At 46.3% G+C, this 25,068-nt stretch overlaps 3 protein-coding genes across 5 annotated transcripts; 2 read left to right on the plus strand and 1 right to left on the minus strand.

Moving 5' to 3' along the window:
* Positions 1 to 2,949: 2,949 nt before the first annotated feature.
* Positions 2,950 to 5,199, plus strand: LOC105418914 (THAP domain-containing protein 6-like). 2 transcript variants are annotated; one of them, XM_011620073.2, is made up of 5 exons: positions 2,950 to 3,567; positions 3,838 to 3,936; positions 4,028 to 4,220; positions 4,309 to 4,404; positions 4,535 to 5,199. In XM_011620073.2, the coding sequence occupies exons 2-5, from the start codon at positions 3,857 to 3,859 to the stop codon at positions 4,763 to 4,765; spliced, it is 600 nt and encodes a 199-aa protein (XP_011618375.2). In that variant the 5' UTR covers positions 2,950 to 3,567; positions 3,838 to 3,856; the 3' UTR covers positions 4,766 to 5,199. The 2 variants fall into 2 exon arrangements, with proteins under 2 accessions (XP_011618375.2, XP_011618374.2); XM_011620072.2 differs by having other exon boundaries at positions 2,952 to 3,567; positions 3,835 to 3,936.
* A 363-nt stretch (positions 5,200 to 5,562) lies between these two features.
* Positions 5,563 to 10,622, minus strand: nop9 (NOP9 nucleolar protein). Of its 2 annotated transcripts, none has more exons than XM_011620074.2 (12): positions 10,544 to 10,622; positions 9,887 to 10,118; positions 9,464 to 9,700; positions 9,177 to 9,380; positions 8,388 to 8,495; positions 7,311 to 7,452; positions 7,020 to 7,212; positions 6,792 to 6,932; positions 6,588 to 6,707; positions 6,051 to 6,263; positions 5,855 to 5,960; positions 5,563 to 5,767 (listed from the first exon to the last, which is right to left on the minus strand). In XM_011620074.2, exons 1-12 carry the CDS (start codon positions 10,616 to 10,618, stop codon positions 5,613 to 5,615), a joined length of 1,926 nt encoding a protein of 641 aa, XP_011618376.2. In that variant the 5' UTR covers positions 10,619 to 10,622; the 3' UTR covers positions 5,563 to 5,612. The 2 variants fall into 2 exon arrangements, with proteins under 2 accessions (XP_011618376.2, XP_011618377.2); XM_011620075.2 differs by lacking the exon at positions 10,544 to 10,622 and adding an exon at positions 10,415 to 10,482.
* Positions 10,623 to 13,412: 2,790 nt separating this feature from the next.
* Positions 13,413 to 24,778, plus strand: tgm1l1 (transglutaminase 1 like 1). The gene is made up of 14 exons (XM_029831129.1): positions 13,413 to 13,579; positions 16,016 to 16,308; positions 16,458 to 16,649; positions 18,108 to 18,359; positions 20,135 to 20,253; positions 20,447 to 20,554; positions 20,801 to 20,978; positions 21,222 to 21,360; positions 22,362 to 22,554; positions 22,688 to 22,841; positions 22,931 to 23,215; positions 23,474 to 23,634; positions 23,700 to 23,836; positions 23,910 to 24,778. The coding sequence occupies exons 2-14, from the start codon at positions 16,017 to 16,019 to the stop codon at positions 24,052 to 24,054; spliced, it is 2,355 nt and encodes a 784-aa protein (XP_029686989.1). The 5' UTR covers positions 13,413 to 13,579; position 16,016; the 3' UTR covers positions 24,055 to 24,778.
* Positions 24,779 to 25,068: the final 290 nt, after the last annotated feature.

Below are 25,068 nucleotides of genomic sequence, written 5' to 3' on the forward strand. Positions count from 1 at the left end.
CACCACTGGGACCAGCATTCAAATTCCATCTGTTTGATGAATCGCTCTGGTCGGGATGACACAAAAACACCATTTGTTTAGTTTAGAATGCAGGTTTCTTCGGGTCAAAAGAATTAAAAAGACGTTCTTTACTATTATTGTACACGGGTTCAGAAATCTGCAGAAAATCATGTAACAAAGGAGAGGAAACATCTAATTAAACAAGGCAGACGCCCATTTCCCCCTATATTAGTGCCATATAGACTCTGTAGACAGTGTACAGTAATGTTAAATAGCAGAATGGTTTTCTTACAAAACCTATACATCATTGTCAGCTACGTGCATAAAATTTGATTCTTCTAATTCTAATGATTCTTTTGATGGGAAAGCTGCATTTAAATGGAAATCACCACTTCTGATTCATCATTTAAAAAGCAATCAGTGAAGATCAAGATGAAGCCATAATTCTGGTTTCCTGGCTCAGTTTTGAGAGAAGCTGCAGCTTGCGATGCTGGTAGAGGAGCTATTGGGACTGGAAGAATGAGAGGACTCTGGAGAGGAGGACAAACCGGCTAAGGGAGGGAGAAAGAGAGACAGAGAGAAGGGCTGAGGAGAGATGGGGATGGTGAAGCGCTTTGAGGACTAATGGTTGCTTAGAGACTGTTGTCAAGGAGACAATGAGTCCTAGAGTCCTCTGGCATCTTAACTGTTGTTAGATATTTATTCAGATTTTAGGAGGGGGACGTCTTTTCATTTTCCTCCCCAGTAGGTTAATGAGACACTGGTTTGTGACAGAAAGATCAGGGAAACTCTTCAAAGTTTTTGAAGAATGTACATCACAATGAGAAATGACACGCAGAGCCTTTTTTTTATGGGAGAGATAAGTGTCAGATAATGGCATGCGTTTGACAGCCACACAGAAGCCCGCAGGAAATAAAGCGAATAATGAGGACAAAGCGTCGCCGTTCCTCTTTGTGACACCCTATCAGTCGCTCAAATCGTGACAGAAATCCTCCTTCTCTCTGTTTCGTCAGGGCTGACTCATTCTGTGGGCATAAACTGTGATTTTCGGGCAAAAGAATAGTTGTGGAGGGCAGGGAAAAGACAGAGGGAGCTGCGAAGATGATGAAGACGCCTACTGTGTGCCAGAGAAAGCCTGTCTAACTAAACTCCTCACTTTGCACCAAAGGAAGCCTATTTCCAGTGAGAGCTGTGCATAGCTAATGAGATCCGTGTTTCTCTGGGGTGTGGGTGCGGGAATGTCTGCAGGAGGGTAACATTGTGAGTGGTTGGTGCTCCTAGACCGGCAGGGGCACGTGGCAGCGGCCGTGCTGGACAGAGAAGGCTGTGGTCGCAGACTTTGAGTGGCATTTATAGACGCGTGGCTGATTCCCCGGGGAACGCGCCTTGTTTTCCAGGGGCAACGAGTCAGTGTACCCCAAAGGTCAATGTTCCCCTGCTTTGTCTCCAGAGCATACAGCTGATAATATATGCACAAAGCTGTAATAACTGAACAACAAAGGCAGCTACAAAGAGCCTGGCTTGTTTCTCGATGATGCTCAGGAGCGATCGCGTGCCATTAAAACGACGAGAAAGACGCCTGCGGTGAAATATCGGCCGATAGACAAAAATCCACCGTGTTGGCAGCCAAGAGCCACATGCAGCTCCCTCGTGATTTGGATTAATCACAGGTCAAAAGGCGACAGCAGCCCGTGTGTTCCGCAAAATACTGCAAACTATAACAGGATCCTGTCATGAGATTAGTATCGATCTGGACGTTAAGTGTCCGCAGATATAATGGCCGGTGCTTTGCTGCAAATCAAATGAAACTAGAGTCATTGGAACCAAGCACAAATGCAGCACGCAGACAGATTAATATTAGTTAAGTCAAAGAATGAGGTATCATATAAGTATTCTATAAATATTCAGGCTGACTTCATCAGAGCAGCTCAGAGCTTTAAGCAGCCTTCCCTTCAGCGTATGAAATCCCAAAAATTAGGTTTTGGGTTTTTTTTAATAACATTTTCAGTAAAGAGGAGCAAAGATTTTCAGAAAGTGGAAGATAACATGGCTCCTGAGATCAGTCCAACAGTCCTGTATTTTATCAAAAATGTAGTTTTGTGCCGCCAATTTTACAGACCCATATTGTTTATGGGACCAATTGTCTCGTCTGTTCCTATGGTTGGACATAATGACAGATAGGCCACATAATGCCAACATACACATCCATCCATCCATCTACAGTATCTGTCTGTCTGTCTGTGAAACCTCCATTCAAAAGAAACATATGTCCAATTTTCATAAAACTACTTTTTTTCCCCTCCACAAATGAGGGAACATGAATAAAGGCCATCATGTATTTCAAAGCCTAATATTATTTATTTCACACTTTAGCTCCTCTCAACAGACCCTTTTCTGTGAAGTACAACTTCCATTCAACGCTTGTTTTATCTGTTTTTGGACGCATTAAAGTCGAAGCCACCTGTGTCGCTCCTGCTGGTTGCACATACTGGAAGATGATGAAGGTGACAAGTTGGCAGTATTTTAATGTGAAAGCAGTTTAGCATGAAAATAAAATAATTGAAAAAATTGAAACAAACATTTGACTTTGGAAAGTTGCAAATTATGGGTTAGATTAAAAAAAAAATCACAATCACAAATTTTTGTGTTTGTTTGAAGTGGTAAGATTTCAGTGAAAGCGGTAATAAACAAAGAGGATCAACTAAATAACCAAAGCTATAAAAGTCTGGTCGTTCATTCCAATGTTAATATATTGAATGGTTTAATTTCTATATAAGTAAAAATGATTACTGAAAAATCAATATTCTTCCTGAACTTTCATTTGCTAGTTGACGACGTAGCTATATTAGCACAAATAATAACTGTTTTGGAAACTATAAAATAAACCAAAAATAGTTACTGTTAAAAGAGAAAAGTAATAATTCTTCCAATTAATTTATTCCCTGTCAAAGAGAGAGAGGACTAGTTCTGCGCATGCGTACCAATGTCAGCGCAGGCTGACCATAAATTTGCCTGAACATAATTTTGATGCAGTTCTTAAAATTTTAAAGCAAAAGATACAGTCACATATTTTAGTTATAAATTGGAGTACACTGAAACTATTCATAAAGTTGGAGCCTGATTTTGATCTCTATGAGATCAATCAATATACTTTGAATAGACTCCGTATTATTTTCAGTCAGGCGGTAGAGGCTTACTCTGAAGTTTAAAAGTTTAGGTACTTTTGGAGCATAAATATATTGTAGAAATAAACGCATGACAGGTTACACTCGTAACAAAAACGAGGTAATTAGTTTTGATATGTTGATACTGCACACCCTAATGAGAGATGTTTGATTGACTTCGACTGTATTCGAGGTTTTAACGTCAGACTGTCAAGATTTCCTTAAACTTTTAATGCAATAACACCCCCAGTTCGACTGATTCGTGCCTCTTGGAAGTAATGAACGTGTACTGCACCGTGGATATTAGAAGGCACGTTGACTTGATGGAGCGGGCGTGCACGTCGCCGCCATATTGTGAGTGGCAAGCGTGATCGTGAGTGCGTGGAGATATTTCTCCCCTTTGGTGAGTTACACAGATGGGTTGAACATTTAATACATTAATGTTCTTTGCCATACATATATTTCTCTTCTGGAGTCTAACCGACCTTCTTTTTGACCTGTCATTCTGCACATTTGTGTAGTTTCTACATCTGAGTCTGTGAATACACTATATTTAGTTTTTCATAGCTATTCGGTTCTTAAATGCATTCCATTCTAACTGACATTTGTGCCTCTTAAAAATGTCCTGCTTTCCTGTTCTTTACTGATTCCCGATACCTCTCTTCTCCAGCAGATTGATGTGAGCTGCAAAGATGCCTCATTCCTGTGCCGCTCTGAGCTGTTCACAGCGTTGCACTGCTAAAACAAGATCACAAGGAATTACCTTTCATAGGCATGAAATTTGAGATTTTACAACACTCAGAGTTAAATGGCCCCACATTTACTCTCAATTGTGTTAACCAACTGCTTTTATTACTTGGCAGGTTTCCTAAGGATGACAAAGTGAGGCAGCAGTGGGAAGCAGCCCTGAGGAGGAACAGCTTCACTGCGACTCCCTCGTCACGGCTCTGCAGCGCTCACTTTATACAGGAGGACTTTGACAGGACGGGTCAGACTGTCAGGCTCAGAGCTGGAGCTGTTCCATCTCTTTTCAATCTCCCTGCTCATCTTCCGATGGTAGGTCAGGCCATCAGAATAGAAAAACTAGATAAACCAATGTCGCTCTTTGATTGGATTTTTCCAGGATATCTTCTTTATACTTTAGCCAGTGGCAGCAGGGGAAAGCCAGCCTCAAACGAACCTGTCAGAGGACCCGTGCCAGCCTGTCCAAGAGAGGGACTCTGTGCCTGAGCCTGGTGCTGTGAGTACAGAGTATCAGCTCACTTTCCGGTCCCGGTTGAAACATGCTCGCATTGAACCGAGACTGATTGAGAGGTGGATGGGATTAAGAGTGTAACTCACGTCTGTATATTCTTCTTTGCTGCTGTTAGGACCACTCTTACGCACTGCCCACATCTCCCAATGATCTATGGAGCAGGCTCGGCAAAGCCATGGCGAGGGTGGAGAGTCTAGAACGGGAGAAAAGAAACGCAAAGGAACGAGAACGAAGAGCCAGGAACATAATTCGTAAACTTGTGGAGGATTTGAAGGGGAAGAACCTCATAAACGCGGAGCTGAAACAGCAGCTTGATTTATGTTTGGATAAATCCAAGCACATGTGAACTTTCCTGTAAATCATTTTCACTTTTTTCTGTCATGTTCACTCATAATTTAGTGTGTGTTACTTGAATCTCTGCATTTTATGTAATTATTAATATAGTTAATCATGTTTAACCACAACTCAAAACTGCCAGCCCCAATATATATAAAACCAGACTGGGTTGAATAAGGATATTTGTACACACCTAAGAAAACACCTATAGGATAATGTGCATATTGATAATATAGTAACATACTGTTGTGGAGAATAGGCTGTTGTCACGGAAACGCCTATTAACAGCAGAGGCGAGAATGGCTTGTTAGATGAGGTTACACACATACTGTACATACCTACACTATGTAACACAGGTAAACCTGCAGAGTTTTTTTTCCCCAGCAAATGTATTTTTGTATTACTGAAGGAATCTTGGTCACATTGTATGTGTAGCCAACCTGAGAGCCAACTAATCCTTGAGGCTAGGGACCCTGAACTTGAACATGCCTTAGGTATAGTTGTGACTTTATACCGTCAGTATAATCCAAATCAAGTATATGAATGTATCGATGCCTGTAATTTCATTTCTTGTTATTGTATTGAGTTTTGCAGTGCTTTGAAACACCAAGGCCATTCCTCCTTATAATCATTAAGTAACCAATATTATTTTCCGTGACTGAGGCACAGCACAAAGGTCTGGGCTTATTTATTTTCTTTTGATTGCTGTATTGGAAAATAGAACACGTTCAATGAAAACCACTTGAAATGTGTTGAACTGGCGCCCTCTAGCGGTCACGTCGTTTTATACATCAACTATTGCAAACGTAAAAGGTAAACTTTTTTATCATATAAACATCGAAATTACAGACTCGGATTCATTCAAGAATTTCACTGAAGAGCTTTCGCTTCTTGGACTCCCCAGTCTGTATTTCCTGCCAGTGGGCTTTCCTGTGGGCAAAGTGGGACAGGGCGAATTTAGCCCACACGTGGCGAGCGAACTGATCTGACCTCAGCTGGCTCTCACATCCAACTAAAGGAAAACAAAAAAGTTTAAGTGATTAAAAAGGAGGGAAATAAAGCCACCTCTTACTCAGTGTGTATGTCGTGTTTGCGTTACCTAGTTCCTGCGCAATATTTTGTCTTTGACTGACTGAAGAACTGTTCCAAACAGCTTCCAGCACCCGACTGCCCAACCTGGAGCAGGCCATTTTAACATACTGACCCTGTAAAAATTAAAATAAGCTGTCTTTAACAAATGAAATCATCTAAGACTTTATATATCGAAGCCTTTTGCAGTATTTTCTCATTCATACCTCCAGCCTCTTGAGGATCTTGCCTCTTCCCTTGTCACTGGAAGAGGTGATGAGGGCCTGGAGAACGTGGCTTCCTGCAGGGTCTGTGGCCAGTGTCAGCAGGTCAGCGGGGGTCAGGGTGCGCAGACTGCTGAGGAGCAATGAGCGATCTTTGAATTTTGCCAGCGCCTGGACCAGCCGGGAGCCATGGTAACAGATGGAGGACAGCGGAACCTGGAAAAGATCAGAAATGGCACCAATCGCTCAGTCTGCAGCACCAACACGGTGTGGTGTGTTGTCATGGGATCAAACTCGTGTCACAAAGTTAAAGTAGGATCACATTCTTAAAATCAATTCTTAATAAATTTATAATTATTCACATTTTCCACTACTGTCTCAGCCTGAAATCTAAAGGGAAACTAGTGATTAATCATTAGATAGTTGTCGTCGGCCAAAATAAAAACCATCCAACGTCTTAGTGAAAACAAACCTCAAAATATAGTAAAACACTGCAGTAATTACATGTGAAGTTACATCCTGCCGCTGATTTTGAGTTACCTCTGTTTGGGCGCTGCCCTCTGCTGCGTCGGAGTGGTAGTACACCTCATAGGTGAGCAGGGACATGAAGAGAGGAAGACATCTGACGTGTCTAGAGCCGGGCTCAGCACAGTGGAAGGCCTGGAAGGAATCACATCTTCAGTCACAATTAAAGCTTGTATTTAAAACAATGGCTCCATTTTCTCAACACTGCTGGATGCTTACATGGAGCAGGCACTGAATCAACTCTTCCTGCCTCTCCTCACTTTCCGCGCAGCCCTCTGCCAGCTGGACGATCACTCCCATGTGACCGGCTGCCAAGATGGCCTCCAAACCTTGGAGCAGCTCATCAAACAACTTCTGGAACTTCAGAGAGTGAGAGACAGCCAGAAAGAGGTACTGATGAGAATCCAGACCTTCATCCTCTGGCCAGCAGGGGGCGTAATCACCTACCAGTTTGTACTTGGCCGAGGCTGCAGTTAGCCTCTGAACGGGGAAGTTGGCGATGGGATGGAGGGCCAAGTCCACCAGCTGACCCTTGAGGTGTTTCTTGTAGAGGCCACATAGAAGAGACTTGTGAGCCAGCTGTATGACGGTGTCAATGAGGCGACTCGAGGCCTGGTCCTTGAGGAACACCAGAAGAGGACTGGAGGGAAGACATTGGTAAAAGGTGACTTGATGCCTGCCTGCAGTCCTGATAGAGAAATATCTCAGAACAGAAAACGTGTCTCGGTGGACTCTGACCTCACTCCTGGAGCGGCGCTGCGGCTTGACAGATACTCCATGATGCGTTTCAGGAGCTGTTTGCAGAGTTTGGGGCGTTTTCTGTGACACACGGTCAACATGGTCTGGAAGACGGCACTGGCAGCGGCATCTATCACGCTCACTGGAAAAACAGGAGCCACAAGACAGTGAAGGCAGTACTTTGTGATTTAAAGGGAAAAAATCTTGACCATCGGCACGCTCACGGAAACAAAACCAAAAAGGAGACAAACGCCACGTTTTAATCCAATTTCATTTCTTACATCAGCGCTTGAAAAGACCTTTATCAGAACTTCCTCATTCATAGAACACGTTCATCTCGTGAATGTCCGATACTTCAAAGGGAGATCTACAGCAGCATCAATCCACAAACCCTTTGGTCGTAAATCATCCGCGGTTTGAAATGACTGCAGTCCTGAAGGAGTTCTGCAGGCCAGCTCAAAGCCTCAGGTTATGCTCCATTCCTGAATGATGCTGCTGAAGATGGGCTGTGGAACATTCTCTACTGAGAATAGCAACACATCTCCAGATCTGGAGAAATGTTAACGGTAGTCCCTCCATCCCCTTAATCAACCCCATGAATAATTCATAGCACTAAACATGTTTCTCATCTCGTCTGATACTGCAAAACCAGGACATCAATTCTGCCAAAGAGCCTGAGAGTGAAGCCCACCTGTTGATTAGACGCGGGTCTGTTTGTGCAGTTAACAAGGCCGAGCTGCTCCGCGGCTAAAAGCCTCTTTGCTGCGTACACTCACCCGCCTGTCATTCACTGCAGGTTCAATCTGGGTTTCATATCAAGGTTGGACCGCTCGGAACAGGTTCCAGACAGCAGCTCTGTCTGAAAGGCTGTCCTTGACTCAGAGTAGTTCTCAATATTCATAAAGCAATGTTCACTACCAGCTCAGGTACAATTATGCTGATCACGATGAGCCATTAGTGGCGCCACTTATTTAATAGTTTCATCCTAAACTGCATGAAAGTGCACAAATGTATTCTGTGTTGGGGGCAACGCATCGTGACACGAGGGTGTCGGTCCTTCTGTTTCCAATAACTCACACGTGACGTTGTCCATCAAAGCCTCCGTGAGGCTTTTCAGCTCGTACCAGAACGATGTGGGAACGTCAAAGTCTGTCAGCGGAGAAACACTGTTGCGTTCCTTCACACCTGGAGAGAAGACAAAAAAATGTGACATCTGTAATGTCTGACAGCCCCGACGGGCTGAATCCGTTGCATAGAAGCGAGAAAATACGGCTTCTTCATTCCTGAAAAAGCGCGTTGTTGTTGTTGTTGTTAAAGAGCGGTTGAGACAGCTCCTCAGCGATGCCAGACAGGGGGCAGCGGAGGGTCAGACCGTTGAGGGTGAAGGCGCAACTACAGGGACAACAATAAAAGCTTTTCCTCACATATTTTCCTTGAAAAAAGTTTCAGGTGCAGACTTATAAGTCTGTACTCAAAATAGAGTGGCTGAATAAAACAGCTTCTTTATTGCTTAAGCAGCAGTGGGCACAAAAACACATTCAAACCGAAAAGTGGAGCCCGGCTGCTGAAAGCGGGGATCAAAATGTCGTGCGTTTTCTTCTCAAAGACGCGGCGCCCTTGCCTTGAACATAGCGCCTTGTCAAACTGGCAGCACAGTTAATAAAACCCTCCGCATTCAGGGTCTGCCAAAGTGAGGCTCTGCCAGTTGGCGCCCAGCAGTAGCTGCACGCCAGGCGCGCTGGAACCATTAAACACCGCGTTTTGTCCCAGTGAGGCTCTGATGCTGCAGCTCCCTCATATCCGCACAAGAGAATGAACACTTTCAACATGCTAAAGGCGCGATCATCCGTGTGTTTCTGGGAGTACCTGCGCGTGCGTCTGTGCGAGGAGGTCCGATACACCCTGCCAGGACGTGCAGAAGTGTGCGGACCACGTGTGAGCCATGAACGTGTCCGAGGAACTCTGCACTGTTGTCTCTCACCACTCCACTCAAACACAACACCTGGGCCTCCAACGCTTCAAAAGTCCCTTCTTCTTCTTCTCTGGTGTTTGTCTCTTCTGGTGAGGACTCTAAAAACAACCCAAACGTGGCATCCAAAGGTAAATCCCCACTGTTGGGTTATTTAGTTGCTACAACATTAATATGGCCTCACCAGAGAACCTGGACATCTGTCTCACTGCACTCTCCACGACATGGCCGCCGCACCGATCGCAGGAAATGGTCTTAAAATCTGCGCCCGACTCTCCTCCCAGTTCAGCCAGCACCTCTCCCACCTGCTCAGGACTTGACAGTTGGAGCAGCCTCTGCAGAGTAATGCTGCCTGTTTGATCCGACGCCACCAGCGCTGCTTTACCTTTGACCTCCGTCAGCACGTTGGTGACAAACATCTCTAAAACAGCAGAGTAAGGAATCATACACAGACCCGGAACTTTTAATATTCACAATTTAGGAAAGCAAACACCTGCACGGGGGCTTAAACGCTGGAAAACTTAGGAGAGTATGCATTTTGAAAAAGGTGTAGATATAAAACTCTATACATTTACAGCTCAGATCTTTAGAAAATGTACACCCTCACCTTTCTCCTCATCGTCGTCAAAGCCCTCTGTGAGTCTGTCCCCGACCCTGCGGAAATAACCAACACTCAGGGCATCCAGGCGCTTCTTTCCACCGTCTCCCTGAGGCTTCTGTCCAGTTTCACCTCCTCTCTTCCTTTTCATCTCTCCTCCTCCTCCTCCTTCATCAGGCTGTCTCCTCTTCTTTAGCCCCTGCTTCAGTGGCTTCCTTTCATCCATCTTTGTCAGCATTGTCTAAGAATTCAAACACGTATTTCATAAATCAAATGTCACAATAAAATAAACAGTTGAGGGGAATCGTCTTTAAAAAATATTTTCAATCTTGTTTACATTTACTGGTGATGGAAAAATAACCTATAATTCCGAACTAGTACATATCATTTGGGATATTTACTTTAAAACAATTCGGAGGGGGAGTAATGATTTATCAGGTAAACGGCTCAACCAGTTCAAGTGACATATCTTTGAAATGGACTTTCGTAGCATTAGCGGTCATGCTAACTGCAAACCCCAGAGTTGTAAAGCAAAACCTCTCGACAGCTTCTCGGGTGGAACGTTAACTTCCAGCATCTCTTCAAAGGGAGAACACGCTACATGGCTTAATAAATATTAACCAAAAACACAATTGCTTTATGAGATACAGATGTAGTTTAACTCACGTGTGAAATGTGTCGAGGCGACTCGGTCGACCAGCTGCTGACGCGTAGTGATGACGTAGAGGGGTGATTCGTCATTTCCTCTCGTCTTAATTTGATTTATTAATTCCTGATGCCAATTATACTCATATATATGTATATCTTTTATCGATGAAATTTAAATGACATTCTGTAATTATATTGTTCTCTAAAGTAATGAAAATGAATACATTCGTCATATTTTGTCAGTGAAACTCTATTTATGTGCACCACTCACTATTGCTCCTTTTGTCGCCAATCTTAAATAAAGATTATTTTTAAAATGCATTCTCTCTCCTGACGAGCAGGACGTGCGCCGGCATTATTAATTGTAACCGGTAGATGGCGCTGTGGCTCCAGGTGCACAGTCATAGATCTTCATCCTTTGATACGAAGTGTCCAAAAAAATTAACGATTCAAATAGAATTGCAGTGACACGTCATGTTCAAGGACCTTCATATACAAAGGAGGACATGTTGGACACTTTATTGTAAAAAAAACACTTTTTTAAATAATTTTTTTTTGGTTTTAAAAGAAAGCAGTAATGGTCCTGTATCAGTTGTCCTGTATTAGTGGCTATAAAATCTGGAAAACAGTCATTTACTTATTTCCATGGTTAATAATATTTTATAATTCCTTTCCCATTCTATTCCTGCCAAGGTCTCTTTTGTGTAAAGGGCTCATAAGACAACTGCAAACAGACATCAAGAAGGCTTCGTGTGCAGGACGGAAAGTGACAAACCCTGGTTTTGCTTCATGTTTGGGTAAATGAATCAGTGGTGACGCACCTCAGGTGAGGCGCATTATGATCTAATTCATGCTCCGATGCAACAAAAGCAGTGTTCTTCCATCAGAAACGAAGGAAATATAAACATAGGGTGTTGCTGAATGTAAAAAAACACCCCTCTTTTTGTTTCAGGGTCGGTTGGTAAAATGCTTTCACTTCCCCTTGGAGGTGTTTTTCACTCACACCCAACTGGCAGCTGCTTATCGTATATTTAATTCACCCCGGTAACACCTTAAAACACCCCTGGAAAACATCCAGTAAAAACTATCTGTCTTGGTCTTGATAAAGTCTCATTTAGATCCTCTGGTGCATCTAAAACATCAACAAACAAGCTGGGAGTTTTAGATTGCGGCTTACATGTAGATTTAGTGTGAATACCGTGGACAGGAGCTTGGTTTTTAACCCTCTGGATGCTGGGTGGCTGCGGTTATTGCGGGGGCTGCGGTTATTGCGGGGGCTGCGGTTATTGCGGTGGCTGCTGTTCAGGGGGCCACAGAAACACCCCTCTGTTTGGCAGCAGCGTCTGCTGTTTGGACTCGTCTCCAGGGCAACCGGCGGCGTGAATCAGGCCCCGCTCAGTGAACCTTCGGCTTAATTACAGATTTGACGACGTCACGCCGACGCACTCCCGCACATTTCATCATCCGAGTCCTGCAGCCTCACCTACCGGCAGAGGCACATCCGCATATCCGAGCAGCGGCAGTGGCCGCAGCCTGGGCCAGCGCGTCTATGGGAATAAGCCAGAGGGTATAAATTATTCATCAGAGTTAGCAGAGATCTCATACGTCCCTGTGTGGCTGCTCGACAATGGAGCAGTAAATAAAACCGGGATAAGAAGATGAAATCACAGTCAGATCACAGCCCACCGCCTGTTTTAATATCTGCGAGAGTATCAACGCGAATGTGCTGAAATATTGCCCATAAATATGGTTTTGTTGGTGTCTGGAGCAGAAGAGGCGGTTGGGATGAACGGAAATCCTCGTGGCGGCTGCACGTGTTGCTGCTGGAGGTTTGGAGGTTTGTTCTGCACCACGGCCAAGTGTGAAAACACAACTCGTGGTGTTATAGATTATCGGAGGCTGCAGCTGTAGCAGTCAACCAGTTTATCAGAGCAAAAGTCAATAAAGACCTATGTCCTTCCATAATTTACAGAAAAAAACAACCACCTTTGAAACCACCACTGGACACATGCTACCTCATTACCTCGCTGGCAGCCTGCCTTTGTAGCTTTACATGCCGTTGCCATGGCAGCCAGATGCTGACCATTTACTGACCTTATTGTTTATTCTGCTGCTTCGTGCCTCTGTGATACATGACACAGAGCATCTTTGGTGGCCTCTGCAGATCAGCGGGCGTGAGAGGAAGCGTGAAGGCGGCCCGGGTTCAGAGTGTCGGAGCCTAACAGATGGGCCCCGCCAAACAGGCTCCCACCACGGGGAGGTGATGCTGGGAGGCAAACATGAGCAGACGCAGGGAGAGAAAACAGTTTTAGAGAAAACAAAAAGGTGAAGTCCGAGGGAATCCAGAGCTGCTGATTGTGACGTGAAGCTAAAGTCATTTAATCATTTTTAACAAAGATGATGTCATGGTGATGATCACAAATCAAAGTTACAGGGACCATTTCATCACCGGACGCAGCGATATGAAGTAACCGAATTCTGAATCTGACTGTTTTTACTGGAAAAAGTCTAAATTGGGCGGCGCTATATATATATAGATGTTTAGAGGTCAAACTGAGAACTTCCTCTGAGCACCAGCAGAGGAATCTCCCCAGTCCTCGTGATGGCTGTGCGGCAGAAGGGTGGGGTGAGCAGGGTGGGGGTCCTGCAGGGTAACCTCAACATTGAGAAACTCCAGCTCCGGTTTGTCGGTTTGTAACCTCTGATTGACTCATTGAACTGGGTGGTGACGTCAAAACATCTGACCAAATCACCCCCCCCCCCCACCATCTGAAAAAATAGTGCCGAACGCAGCGTAAAACTTCGTGCACGCCCCCAGTTGCGCTGAGGAGTTCTGACACTTTCTGGTGGGCGATTTCAGCCCACACAGGGTGACTGGGTGTCTGGGTGGGGTGGGGTGGGCTGATCTGGGAGGAGAAGGGTGTTTGCGTGTGTGCGTGCGTGCGAGGGAGAGTCAGTTAACAGTCCGCTGGACAGTGAACGCACAACTGTTCCGATCCAAGAGGCGACGAGGACAGAAACTCCGCAGAAGTTTGAAGAGTCCACAGACAGAAAGTAAGTTTCAGCGCTTAAATGTGACGCGACGGGAGCTGGAGACGTGAAGCGGAACCATCATGAGGCGCATGATCGAATCTCCGCTTTCTCTTTTCTCCATAAAAAGGGGAGATCTCAGGAGGCTTGACGGGAACTCTCGGGCGCCGCTTTAAGAACTGACATTTCATAACTTTTTTGGTTTTCTGCGTAATAACTCCGACCACAAATCACCAGAACTCCAATATTAAATCGGGATCGGCCGCTTTTATAACGGTTTTTATCCAGTTTTGTCTCTTTTCTTAGCACGTTGTCAACGCGAACACCTGAGACTGAATAGATGGGTGGAATTATTGATTTCTGCGTTTTTAATGAAGCAGAAACGCGGAGCCGGGATAGATGTTCACTTGTATTCTGACCAATCACTGAAGGACCCTGATGGTAGCGGGAATTAGGAGGATTCTGGTCGTGTTTCTCTGGTGGTGCTGAACAGAACAGAACCATTTAGCTTCCTGTCCTGCAGGATTTAACAAGTTCAACGTGATTCATGAATCTGGATGAAAATTCAAACATTAGGAAAACCACCTGTTAAACTGGAAGCTTGTGACTTGACTTTAAAGCATTTATCAGGGGTCCAGGGGCCACATCAGGCCTGTCTGGATGCCAACATGCGCTGAGCCGTGGCTGCAGAGGAAGATAGGGCAGCCCGATGGCGAGGGAGGGCAGCCCGATGGCGAGGGAGGGCAGGCAAGAGAGGGCAGGCAAGAGAGGGCAGCCCGATGGCGAGGGAGGGCAGGCCGATGGCGAGAGAGGGCAGCCCGATGGCGAGGGAGGGCAGGCCGATGGCGAGAGAGGGCAGGCAAGAGAGGGCAGCCCGATGGCGAGGGAGGGCAGGCCGATGGCGAGAGAGGGCAGCCCGATGGCGAGGGAGGGCAGGCCGATGGCGAGGGAGGGCAGGCCGATGGCGAGAGAGGGCAGCCCGATGGCGAGGGAGGGCAGGCCGATGGCGATGGAGGGCAGGCCGATGGCGAGGGAGGGCAGCCCGATGGCGAGGGAGGGCAGGCCGATGGCGAGGGAGGGCAGCCCGATGGCGAGGTCGCACCAGAGTGTGACAGAACCACTTTTAAAGGGTTTAGAGACTTGAGTTGTTTTCTAATTGATTTTGTCCACCAGGCAGCCAATTAAGTCATTTGAACTTATTTTGAAACTTTGGCAGGACACAAGATGCCTTTAGCAACTCATTTCCTGTCATAAGGACACAACGATGAGGCAGCGGACGTGCACACGCACCCACACAGCGATTCATTTTCCCCTTAATTCCATTATTATATTCTTGCACAACCATTGATTGACATGCTGTAATAATAGAGATTTGCATTTTCATAGCTAATTACAGTATTTATGGCATTATTGTATGAAACGTTGGCATCTATCAGATAATAAATGAAGAGAAATGGTTACAAATAGCTGTATATGAGCTGGAGGCCACAGTTGAGGGTCCCCGTCACCGTGCACACGCGGGTCTGGATATTTCCTGCCTCCCGCATGTCTTTCAGCTGCCGCGTGACCTTTGAACCGTGGCACATAACTTCACTATCGCTGGTATTTCCCATCCTAAACGGTGATTTATTCCCACATGTTACGTGCAAATATTTAGCCAAGAAATCAATAAAATCAGCCCGTTGTTTGTATTAAACATTGATTTTGCAGATAGCACACACACACAACCCACTTCTGAAGCGCACTCACGTCTGCTGTTGTGCACAGATTTTGATTTTGAGGGTTTTATTTCGATTTCGAAGCGGTTGCAGGGGCCAGTCGGCATATGCACATAGCTAAAGCTAATTTCCTTAAGTTTACAGGAATCTAAATCCTTTCACTCGCAGTAAAATTTAAATGGTGGTGGTGGGGTGACATTTTACAATAGCTGCGCGTGTGTGAGGTACTTTACACACATTCAACAGGCATTTTTCCTCTTCGGAGGCGAGGCAGATGCCGACAAGGGTGAAAGGGTAAACGGGAAGGTCTATGGGAAGCTGCTGTGTGGCGAGAGCGGGTTCGGAATGGCCTAATTGTGGGAGAAATATTAAAAAAAGCATTACTTGTTGTCGTGCTGATAAAATTCCAGATAATATTCCGGCATGATTAAACGTACTACGGAACGGCACCAGCTTCCCTGTGTGCCAGCGTTGGTTTATAGTTCACTGTTTGTAGAACAGTTTTGCTCAGTGTTTTACTTGCTTTGATTTGCCTGTGGGACTGAAAGGAATTTTAATGGTGATTATAAATAACTTTATGGGCAGACTCTTGTATGGACACAGATTCTCATATCCTAATTGTTTACATCAGGGCTGCACATTATCATGAAAAAATAAAATGTAGTTATTTGGATTGATAATCTGGTGGTGTTTTTCCTGAAAGGAAACACACTTTTTTAATGTATTTTTTTTTTCTTGCTAGCATGCCAGGTGAGCGATTAGCAGTGAGAGATGCGTCCGAAGTGGGGCGTTTCCCTGGAGTGGCCCCGCCCACAAGGGTGGAGCTGACCATTCACAAAGAAGGGGAGAAGAAAGAGGAGGAAGGAGGCTGTCGGCGCTGGCTCAGGAAGGCGTTTCCGTGCTGCTGTCAGCGGCAGAACAGCGCCTCCCTCGATGTTACGGACAGGGTGGAGTTGGTCGCACCTCCGACCCCTCCGCTCCTCCCAGAGCCCCCAAAATCAACGCCTGAGAACGGAGAGCTAAAGGAAATGGAAGGTAAAGTTTGGCCCAAACGCTCCTAAAGTTCTACCCCCACAGTTGGGTCTGAATCCTTATCTCAGCCTTGTCGTCGAGGATTCCTCCGTTTCTTGATAAACAGTTTAGGAATCGAACAGACGTTCTAAAACGTACACTTCCTGACGCAGAGATGAAGTTATCGGTGTGTTCTGTGGACCTGCTGAGCTCGAAGACGGGGCAGAACAGAGCGGAGCACCACACCGACATGTATCACGGAGACGAGCTGATCGTCCGCAGAGGGCAGAGCTTCCAGATAGAGGTGGAGTTCAACCGACCCTTCGACACAGACACTGACAAGCTCCACCTGGACATGAGAACAGGTACAGACGCAACACATGTGCGTTCTTCTAATCAACTGATGCTGCAGCGTGTATTCAGACCCCCTGAGGAGAGCTCATGAAGAAACCTGCAAAGGCGGACGGTAGCTTAGCATCGTCTAAGTTAAAAAGAAACAAAACTATAACTAAAAGAAGAGGGTTGTTTGAATGCTAAGTAATTTCAGTACTCACTGTGCACGGCGGTAGCACTTCGCTAGACTGTCTTCAGACGCTCTAGCAGATATTCTAATTAGCATAAACTAATAGCGGAAAATCTCTTTGTGCAAATAAAAGGTTACGTAAGAGTAGATAATATATAGAAGGTACCAGGGAAAGTGATGTGAAGAATTTGGCTTTTGTGAGATTAGATTAATTTCTCAGGGCTCTTTTAACTTAGAGAAACCATCATCTGATCCAAAAGAGCAGGAGGAACTCATTCTCTGAAGATATTTAACAGGTTTTACACCTGTATTCAGTCCTTGGTGGTAGAAAGAGTGTTTTTCCTTCTAATTTGTTAAGGACACCTATAGAGGCAATGCAGAGGAGCAACTGGGGAACGCGGCCCAAACGCTAAATGTCGAAGTTGTACTTTGAAAATCAGCAGCAGCTACAACATGGAACAAGTGTTGGATTCCAAACATGTCTGCACTCCCACCCACATGTTGCTAACAGCTTCCAGATCTCCAGACACCCGACACCTTGCTCTAGTGCGCTCTGCAGCCGTCGACTGGATAGATGTGATGATGTCATCGCGGGGGTAAACAAAGCCCCTCCACTCTGTGGGATCCGTCTCAGCTAACTTAGCATTTTCATTGCATCGCAGCTTCCAGACCTGTAATTTGCTCTTCAAGGATGCTGCAGTTGGAGTAGATTTTCCAATACTGCTGGAGAAAGTGGAGTGTTTATCATTGATTTCCTGTGAGTGAGTAAGAGGTCAGGCTGTAACTGGGTGGAGAACAATGGTCACTTGAAAAACTCTCAGCACCGCGGTGCAAATGGAGTAAATACGGGTCCTAATCAGAGCAGCGGGTTTGAAGTGAAGCCGATGTTCGAAGGTAATGCTGCACATCTGTGGGGTATTATCCAGAGAATGTGGAGAAACGGAGCGGAACGCCCTCGGACAGACATTTTGACACCCTTCCAGCATTTGCAGCGAGGTGGAGGTAGCCCAGCCTCCGTGTGCAGTTACCCTGTTCCGCCCATGCTTTTCTCTGGGGGCTCCGGTTTCCTCTCTCGGTCCAAACGCCTGCACGTCAGCTCAAATGGAGAATCTCCCCAGTGTTTGAGTGAGTGCTATGTCTGAACTGTGACTCGCTGATCTGCCTGACCTGTCCTAGGTTTATTCTTGTCACCCCCCTCATGATTCTAATCAACCATAAGTGGTATTTAGCAGGAGCTGGACGGATGAATGCGCTAGTTTCATGTTTATTACTCTGGTGCTAAACCTCCCCTGTGGTGTAGGTCCCCTGCCCACGGTGTCCAAAGGCACCCACGCCACCGTCCTGCTCGTGGACTCGCCGGAGGACAAACGCTGGGCGGCCAAGATCGTGGAGCAGAGCGGCAACAAGGTGAAGCTGTCGGTCAACTCGCCGGCCAGCGCCGTGTGTGGCCTCTACGGGCTGACGGTGACCTGCGGCGCCACGACGGGCGAAGCGACAACGACTCACAGCTGCAGCAGGAACATCGTCGTGCTCTTCAACCCTTGGTGTGAAGGTGAGCTTGGCAGAGGGTGCAGACGCGGCAGCTGAAGAATTGAGAAGGGAGGAGAGAGTGATAAGAGGAGAAAAGAATGGCGTTGCATAACCCAGTTTATGACCGAAGAGATATTTCTGTTATGAGAGAGGGGGGAGTCCTCCAAAAACAAGCTCCTGAACTGCGAAACCTCCGGCAAACCTAAATATCTGGCCTGCCTATTTCATTTCAAAGCTGATCTCGCGTTTCGCTCAGTTCTAACTTCATACTCAAGCGTGTTGCTGTCAATCAAGCAGCAGTTTGACCCCGCGACCATGTGGGAGTTATGCAACTGCAGCTGGACACCGTCCAGGACGGCCTGCACACACGGGGAAGGGCGAACCCAAAACGGCTCAAGATAAAACAGACCGCTGCAAGCACCAATAAGTTTCATTTTTTGGCCGCTTCTTCAGTCAGATGATCCCAGGAGCAAAGCAAGTCTGGGGCCAAGTACCCCAAACGAAGAGCTAGATTGAATGTTGAGCGACAAACACTCTTATTTGTTACAACGTGAACATTTCTACAGTTGTACCACAGTCGGTAACGTGTGTTGCAAACCCAAAACTCATCAAATGAACCTTCTGATAAATGTCTCATGACTACTGAAGAGGGAAATCAGAAAATCCTGAGCTCTAGGTTGTGAGTGGAGGCCTCAGTAGCTCTGGGGGATGTCTGACCAGAGCAGATGACAACAAGGTTGTCTTTATCGAGCGCACATCTGGTGGGTTAGAGCGCAACGGTTGCTAAGCTAACACGTCCTAAATGCTTCTCCCTTGAGTTCGTCACGTAGCTGCTGATAGACGGGTTGGCTCCCTGAGAACGTCTCTTAAGAGGGGACTTCAGCCCCTCCCTGCTGCCCACAAAGGTCCAAATCCTACAATAAGTGTGTGGAAAGACCACAGGGAAACTCACAATTAATCCTAGGACCCCCCCCCCCCCCTTTAATTTTACTGCTTCTATATGCTTTCCCTGTGCCTTTAAACACGTCTGCCACTCTGCTATGCTGTTATCGGCTGACCCCCTCCTTGCTCCATCACCCACACTCCCCTTCTGTGGGTGTTTCCTCAGAACCGTTCAGTAAGGAGTGAAAATCACAATTATCACAGCTGCCTGCTGCTGTCACGCTCACCTTCCTGCGCTGTAAAATCTCACTCCGGTGTGCTTGTCTTTCCCTCCACCCTTTTCCCAAGCACAACTTCCCGTCTTGTCCTCGCTCACTCCCTCTTACTTTTAATCTTGAACCTTTTTTTAGTAGTTTGCTGGTTTCCTTTTCTTCATTTTTTTCACGTCCCCCCCTCCGCACACACAGGAAATCACAGTAGGAAACAGTTGGGGATTAAAAGGACGGGAAAAAAGAGATTTTTGGGCCTCCTTGGACAGTGATGTCACTCAGAAACATGGGCCCCACTGCAAGGTCCATGGGCTCATTGTGTTTCTTAGCCATTTCCTGGCCTTGGGGGGGGCTCTTTTCACATGGTTTGTGAAAAGAAATCACATTCTCAAGTGTTTTCGTCACAGCAGAGGAGCGAAGCGTGAATTCCAGGTCAGGATCAGAGACCAGAAAGAAGCACGAGGAATGAGCCATTAAAGCACCATTAAAAGCTTTTTCCCTGTCCAATTTTGAGTCGTTTGTTTAATTGGTGATAGCTGCAGCGAAAAGAAGGCAGGGTGCAGACATTCGGAAGCCTCCTAATGCCAGAATTTCAGTTTTAGAAAATTGGCTGTGGCTGGAGATAATTTTCCCATGTTTTTCCCAGAGGACACTGTGTTCCTGGATGATGAGGAGGAGAGGAAGGAGTATGTCCTCAACGACACTGGGAGGATTTACTACGGCACAGAAAAACAAATAGGCGCTCGCACATGGAACTTTGGGCAGGTACAGACCGCGGACTCAAGATGCAACTCGACAATGACGAATGGATTCAGGAATTTATTTTTTTCATAGATTGTTACGCAACCTTCTGTTCTTCTCAGTCAATTTGCTACAGTACAGCTCCGTTGCCTGGTAACATTAACATTTGTCATTTTTAAAAACTACTTCGTTAATTTCTTTTCTTTTTCAACTGTAGTTTCATGAAGGGGTCCTGGAAGCATGTCTGTTCATCCTGGAGAAGAGCAACATCCCCCCGTCTGGCAGAGGGGACCCCGTCAATGTGGTTCGAGTCATATCGGCCATGGTAGGTTAACAGGTTAATTAGTGTCAGTAATGGTGGCATGAAGGCCTCTCATGCTCGTGTACCTATAAAAGTACAAATATCTCACATTTCAGAATGATTTAAAATGACCCAGTATAATTGTCCTGATCAGGGATGAATCTATTAATTAGCACCGGCGCTAATGGTGCAGCATTTGCTAAACTGCTGCTGCATCCATAGCAGATTAATATGCCTTAATCTCCCATTAACAGCAGCTCCTTGTTTTAGATCAACGCTCAGGATGACTTAGGGGTTCTGGTGGGCAACTGGTCGGGGGATTACTCCGACGGCGTGTCTCCTACAGCGTGGAGCAGCAGCGTGGAGATCCTGAGGAAATACCACTCGTCCGATGGGTTTCCCGTGTCATACGGACAGTGTTGGGTCTTCTCAGGAGTCACCACGACAGGTGGGTCAAGAATGGAGCGGAGAAAGCTTGTGGCTCCCCGAGTCAGAGCCCTGTGCTCAGCTCATATGCACCCTAACTAAATGGCATCATCATTGATGTCACGCCTCCTTTCCTCTCGCGGTGAGAGCCACATGGGCTGCTTTATCAGTTCCATCTCAGCAGAGCCATCTGAAGTCATTATGCGCGTAGTTCTAATTAAGCCCGGTTTATGGATTCTTGCTCGGTCTCTCTCTGTGTCTCCAGTGCTCCGATGTCTCGGCATCCCCGCCCGCAGCGTGACGAACTTTCAGTCGGCTCACGACACCGACGTCTCCCTCACCACCGACATCTATTTAGATGAGAACATGGACCCCATCGATTACCTCAACAGTGACTCCGTTTGGTAAGACGGCAGCAATCTGGCGGCTTTAAATGACCTTTGGTCAGAGATGCAGCTCACATTAAGACGAGCTCGGTGTTGTCCTGCAGTTAGTAGCAGCTTTTTCCAGACAGCGAATGCAAATCTGATATTAACCACCTCCTGTTGACATCAAATGACCAAAAACGGGAGCAAAAACAACCAAAATCATTTTATATGGTTCATTTAACCCCGAGCAGCTCAACGAGCTCCAAAAACAAGCAGCAGGGGTCAGGTTTACCATGAGCAGCACAACAACTCTCTGACACTGGCAGACAGGCGCTCCGTCCTTAAATAGGAGGCTGATGGAAACGGCCGGCAGGTGCGTCCGCCTGCAGCGCCAGCTGTCGACAATTACCGTCTCCTCCACGCCACCTGCAGGAAAACCAAACAACGCATGACCTGGAACCCTGGAACACTAAAGAGCTATTTATTAAGATAAATAAGTTCACTTATGTTAAAATACAAGTTTGTGACGAATAACTGTCGTGATAAAATACATCCATTGTACTGTAAACTATACAGAGTCGTTTACATCGATGTGAACGCCATAAATGCTGAACCGGGGTTTGTTTATGAAGGTACTGAGAGGGAAAAGTGAAGAACGGTGTCATGTGATGGATGGGAGAGTAATGGGGAGGCTTTCTGTAGATGTAGAGTGTGTATTCAGCACTGATTTAGACTGGGCGGGGAGCCGGGAGGGACAGAAAATCCCAGTTCTCCGAACAGATAAGACACTCCCAAAAATTCCACACCACATGGAAGAGACATTACATTGTCCACTTTCAACTTCCTGTTTGAGTACTTTCGGGATCCAACATCTTCAAACCTAAAGAGTTTAGTTGTCGGCAGTGATTTTCTTCCAACATAATGCAGGAGCCAACATGTGCGGACGGTCACGGAGCCGCTTCACTGATTTCCTGCCATTGAGCTCTTTCGTGAAAAGCTTATTTTCACAGCCTGCCTAAAATGAACATTTCGTGTAGGAACTTCCACGTGTGGAATGACTGCTGGATGGCGAGGCCAGACCTGCCCCCGGGACATGGAGGCTGGCAGGCTGTGGACTCGACTCCCCAGGAAACAAGCCAGGGCACCTTCCGCTGCGGCCCCGCCTCCATCAGCGCCATCCGCTCAGGCCAGGTCTTCCTCAAACACGACACGCCGTTTGTCTTTGCAGAGGTGGGTAGGTTCTCCTGATGGAGCACGACGCCTTCTTTAGTGGCAAACGTCCCTCCCAGAGCTGATTTATTCCAGATTTGGTTTCGGTTTTCTTGGGCTTAGCGTTTGAGCCGAGCGTGCTTTTCCCAATCAGGTCAACAGCGATAAGATCTACTGGCAGAGGAACCTGGACGGCACGTTCAGCCAGATCTACAGTGAGAAGAAAGCCGTTGGCCACTACATCAGCACCAAAGCCTCGGGCTCTGACGAGCGCGCAGACATCACGCACCTGTACAAACACCAAGAAGGCAAGCAAACCGCACAGATCAGGGAAGACTCCGGGGACGAGGTCGTGTCAGTCGGGATAAAGGGCACTAATGCTCTCCCTCACCATCAGGTTCTGAGGAGGAACGCATCGCGGTCGAGACCGCCAGTCGCTACGGCAGCAAGCCAAACACCTACTCCTCGCCCGTGGCGGAGGACGTCAGCGTGGAGGTGAAGATCGATGATGAGGGGGCCAGAATGGGCGCCGACGCTCAGCTCAGCATCTTGGTGAAGAACCTCAGCTCGCACCCTCGCCGGACCACCCTGCACAGCCAGGTGGCGGTCATGTACTACACCGGCGTGGTGAAGGGCACCATCAAGAAGGAGCAGATTTCTGTGGAGCTTCAGCCCAATGAAGGTGACTGTTCATGAGAGAGACGGTTGTTCCACTGTAGGCGACACTTTTCCCCGTGGAAGAGTATATAAGCCCGGAGCCATTTGGGTTCTATTAATTCTGACATTTTCAAAGCTTTTCTTTCTCACTTATGAAACCCTGATGGGTTAAAAAAGCATGTTTAAAATTCGAAATGATTTTCAGATGTCCTTTCCGGTTGTTTTTGCACAATGGAGTAAAGAAGAAATGCTTTTATAAGAAAATTGAACTTCCTCCCCACAGAAAAGACCATCGAGTGGGTGTTACCCTACCAGCAGTACCAGAACCAGCTGGTGGATCAGGCCGCTCTGATGTTGACCCTCTCTGGGAGAGTAAACGAGACCCAGCAGGTGTTAGCCAACCAGACCACCTTCAGGCTCCGCACCCCTGACATCACCATCAAGGTAGATCCTACAAATGGTCCTTTTCAGACGTTACAGCGTTGACTCACTGTGACTCCTCCCACCAGCCTTTAGGAGAAGCTGTCGTCGGCAAAGAAATGGCGGCCAAGATCACCTTCACTAACCCGCTGCCACGGATGCTAGTGGGGGTGGTGTTCAGGGTGGAGGGCCTGGGGCTGCAGAAGGGCCATGAGGTGGTTGTCGGGTAAGTCCCTCAACACTCTCTTTAGTGTCTCTCTCTCTTTAGCCACCTTTAACTCCCCCTCCCTCCCCCCCAGTGATGTTGGCGCCCACTCCACCGTGACACTGACGGAGCACTTCATCCCCACCCAGCCTGGACCCAGGAAGCTGGTGGCATCTCTGGACTGCAAACAGCTGACACAAGTGCACGGGGTAGCTGATATCGTCGTCCTGGAGAAATAGGAAGTCCTGAAACTCTCACGCTACCTTTCCTTTATAACGGACAACTTTGAGTTAAAAGAAAAATGTTTGTTTTTTAATCTAATTTTGTACCGCAGATATTTTAAAACCCACAAATAGACTATCAGCCTTAGCATTATCACTGTTAACTTGAAGGAACATTCACATGTGTACCTTTTGATTTTTTGATGTAAGAACTGAGGAATTTGGCGTGCAGGCTGGAATGTTTGCACTGCAGATGAAGAGCTTTTACAGATATCTGTGTACTGTCACTTTACAAAGATTCATTGTCAAGAGGCTGAACAAATGTTGAAGGTGAAGAGAGTATAAGCATTTCAGAAGGAAACATTAAAACCCTATTTTTAGTCTTTAATAGGAATTTAACATAGATTATAAGTTCATGCAAAATGCCGAATATAAATGAAGCTCCAGCCACAGACAGCTGATGTTTGCTATGAAGAATTGCCTGATTTGTGAGGCTAAAGCAGACAGGATGGTTCCCTGAGGACAAATTCTGCACCGCGTTGCACCGATTGTCTTTCAATTTATTGTAGCATACCTGCAAAGTCACAGCCATAAAAACTAAGAAAAAGAAACAATGTTTATGGTTTCGCTTCAGCACTCAAACAAGAATGTGAAGGAAAATATTTTATAACAACTTTATTTATCTGAACTGTTTTGTATTTGTATCGTGATGTCTTGCTATAAAACATTAACTGCAACACTGGCCTCTGTCCGGACTTATTTCCATCTACTGTGGATCACTGACTGGAAACTAATGTCTAATAATCATGTAACAAACGCGTATTTTGGCTTGTAGCAATGTAAACGTGTGCATATGCACTGATTTAGGTTTAGTACGAGGTGTTACGCAGATACCTAAAGACCCAGAAAAAAAAGGTGCTCGTTGATGACCTCTACTGGTTGGGTCACAAAGTGCATAGTGAAACTCGGTTGATTCTCGATGTTTGTACTATATGAAATTACAAACATTACGTATTGGGGGAATTGAAGTAA

Source organism: Takifugu rubripes, chromosome 22 (genome assembly GCF_901000725.2).
Source record: "Takifugu rubripes chromosome 22, fTakRub1.2, whole genome shotgun sequence".
NCBI lineage: Eukaryota > Metazoa > Chordata > Actinopteri > Tetraodontiformes > Tetraodontidae > Takifugu > Takifugu rubripes.

Coding starts and splice junctions, on each gene's coding strand:
- nop9 (XM_011620074.2), bottom strand. CDS start 10,618: ATGACGAATCACCCCTCTACGTCATCACTACGCGTCAGCAGCTGGTCG. Junction 9,381..9,463: donor ACAGATGTCCAGGTTCTCTG/GTGAGGCCATAT, acceptor GGTTGTTTTTAG/AGTCCTCACCAGAAGAGACA. Junction 5,961..6,050: donor AGATCCTCAAGAGGCTGGAG/GTATGAATGAGA, acceptor TAATTTTTACAG/GGTCAGTATGTTAAAATGGC.
- tgm1l1 (XM_029831129.1), top strand. CDS start 16,017: ATGCCAGGTGAGCGATTAGCAGTGAGAGATGCGTCCGAAGTGGGGCGT. Junction 16,650..18,107: donor CCACCTGGACATGAGAACAG/GTACAGACGCAA, acceptor CCTGTGGTGTAG/GTCCCCTGCCCACGGTGTCC. Junction 23,837..23,909: donor GGCCATGAGGTGGTTGTCGG/GTAAGTCCCTCA, acceptor CCTCCCCCCCAG/TGATGTTGGCGCCCACTCCA.
- LOC105418914 (XM_011620073.2), top strand. CDS start 3,857: ATGCCTCATTCCTGTGCCGCTCTGAGCTGTTCACAGCGTTGCACTGCT. Junction 4,221..4,308: donor TCCCTGCTCATCTTCCGATG/GTAGGTCAGGCC, acceptor TTTATACTTTAG/CCAGTGGCAGCAGGGGAAAG. Junction 4,405..4,534: donor CTGTGCCTGAGCCTGGTGCT/GTGAGTACAGAG, acceptor TGCTGCTGTTAG/GACCACTCTTACGCACTGCC.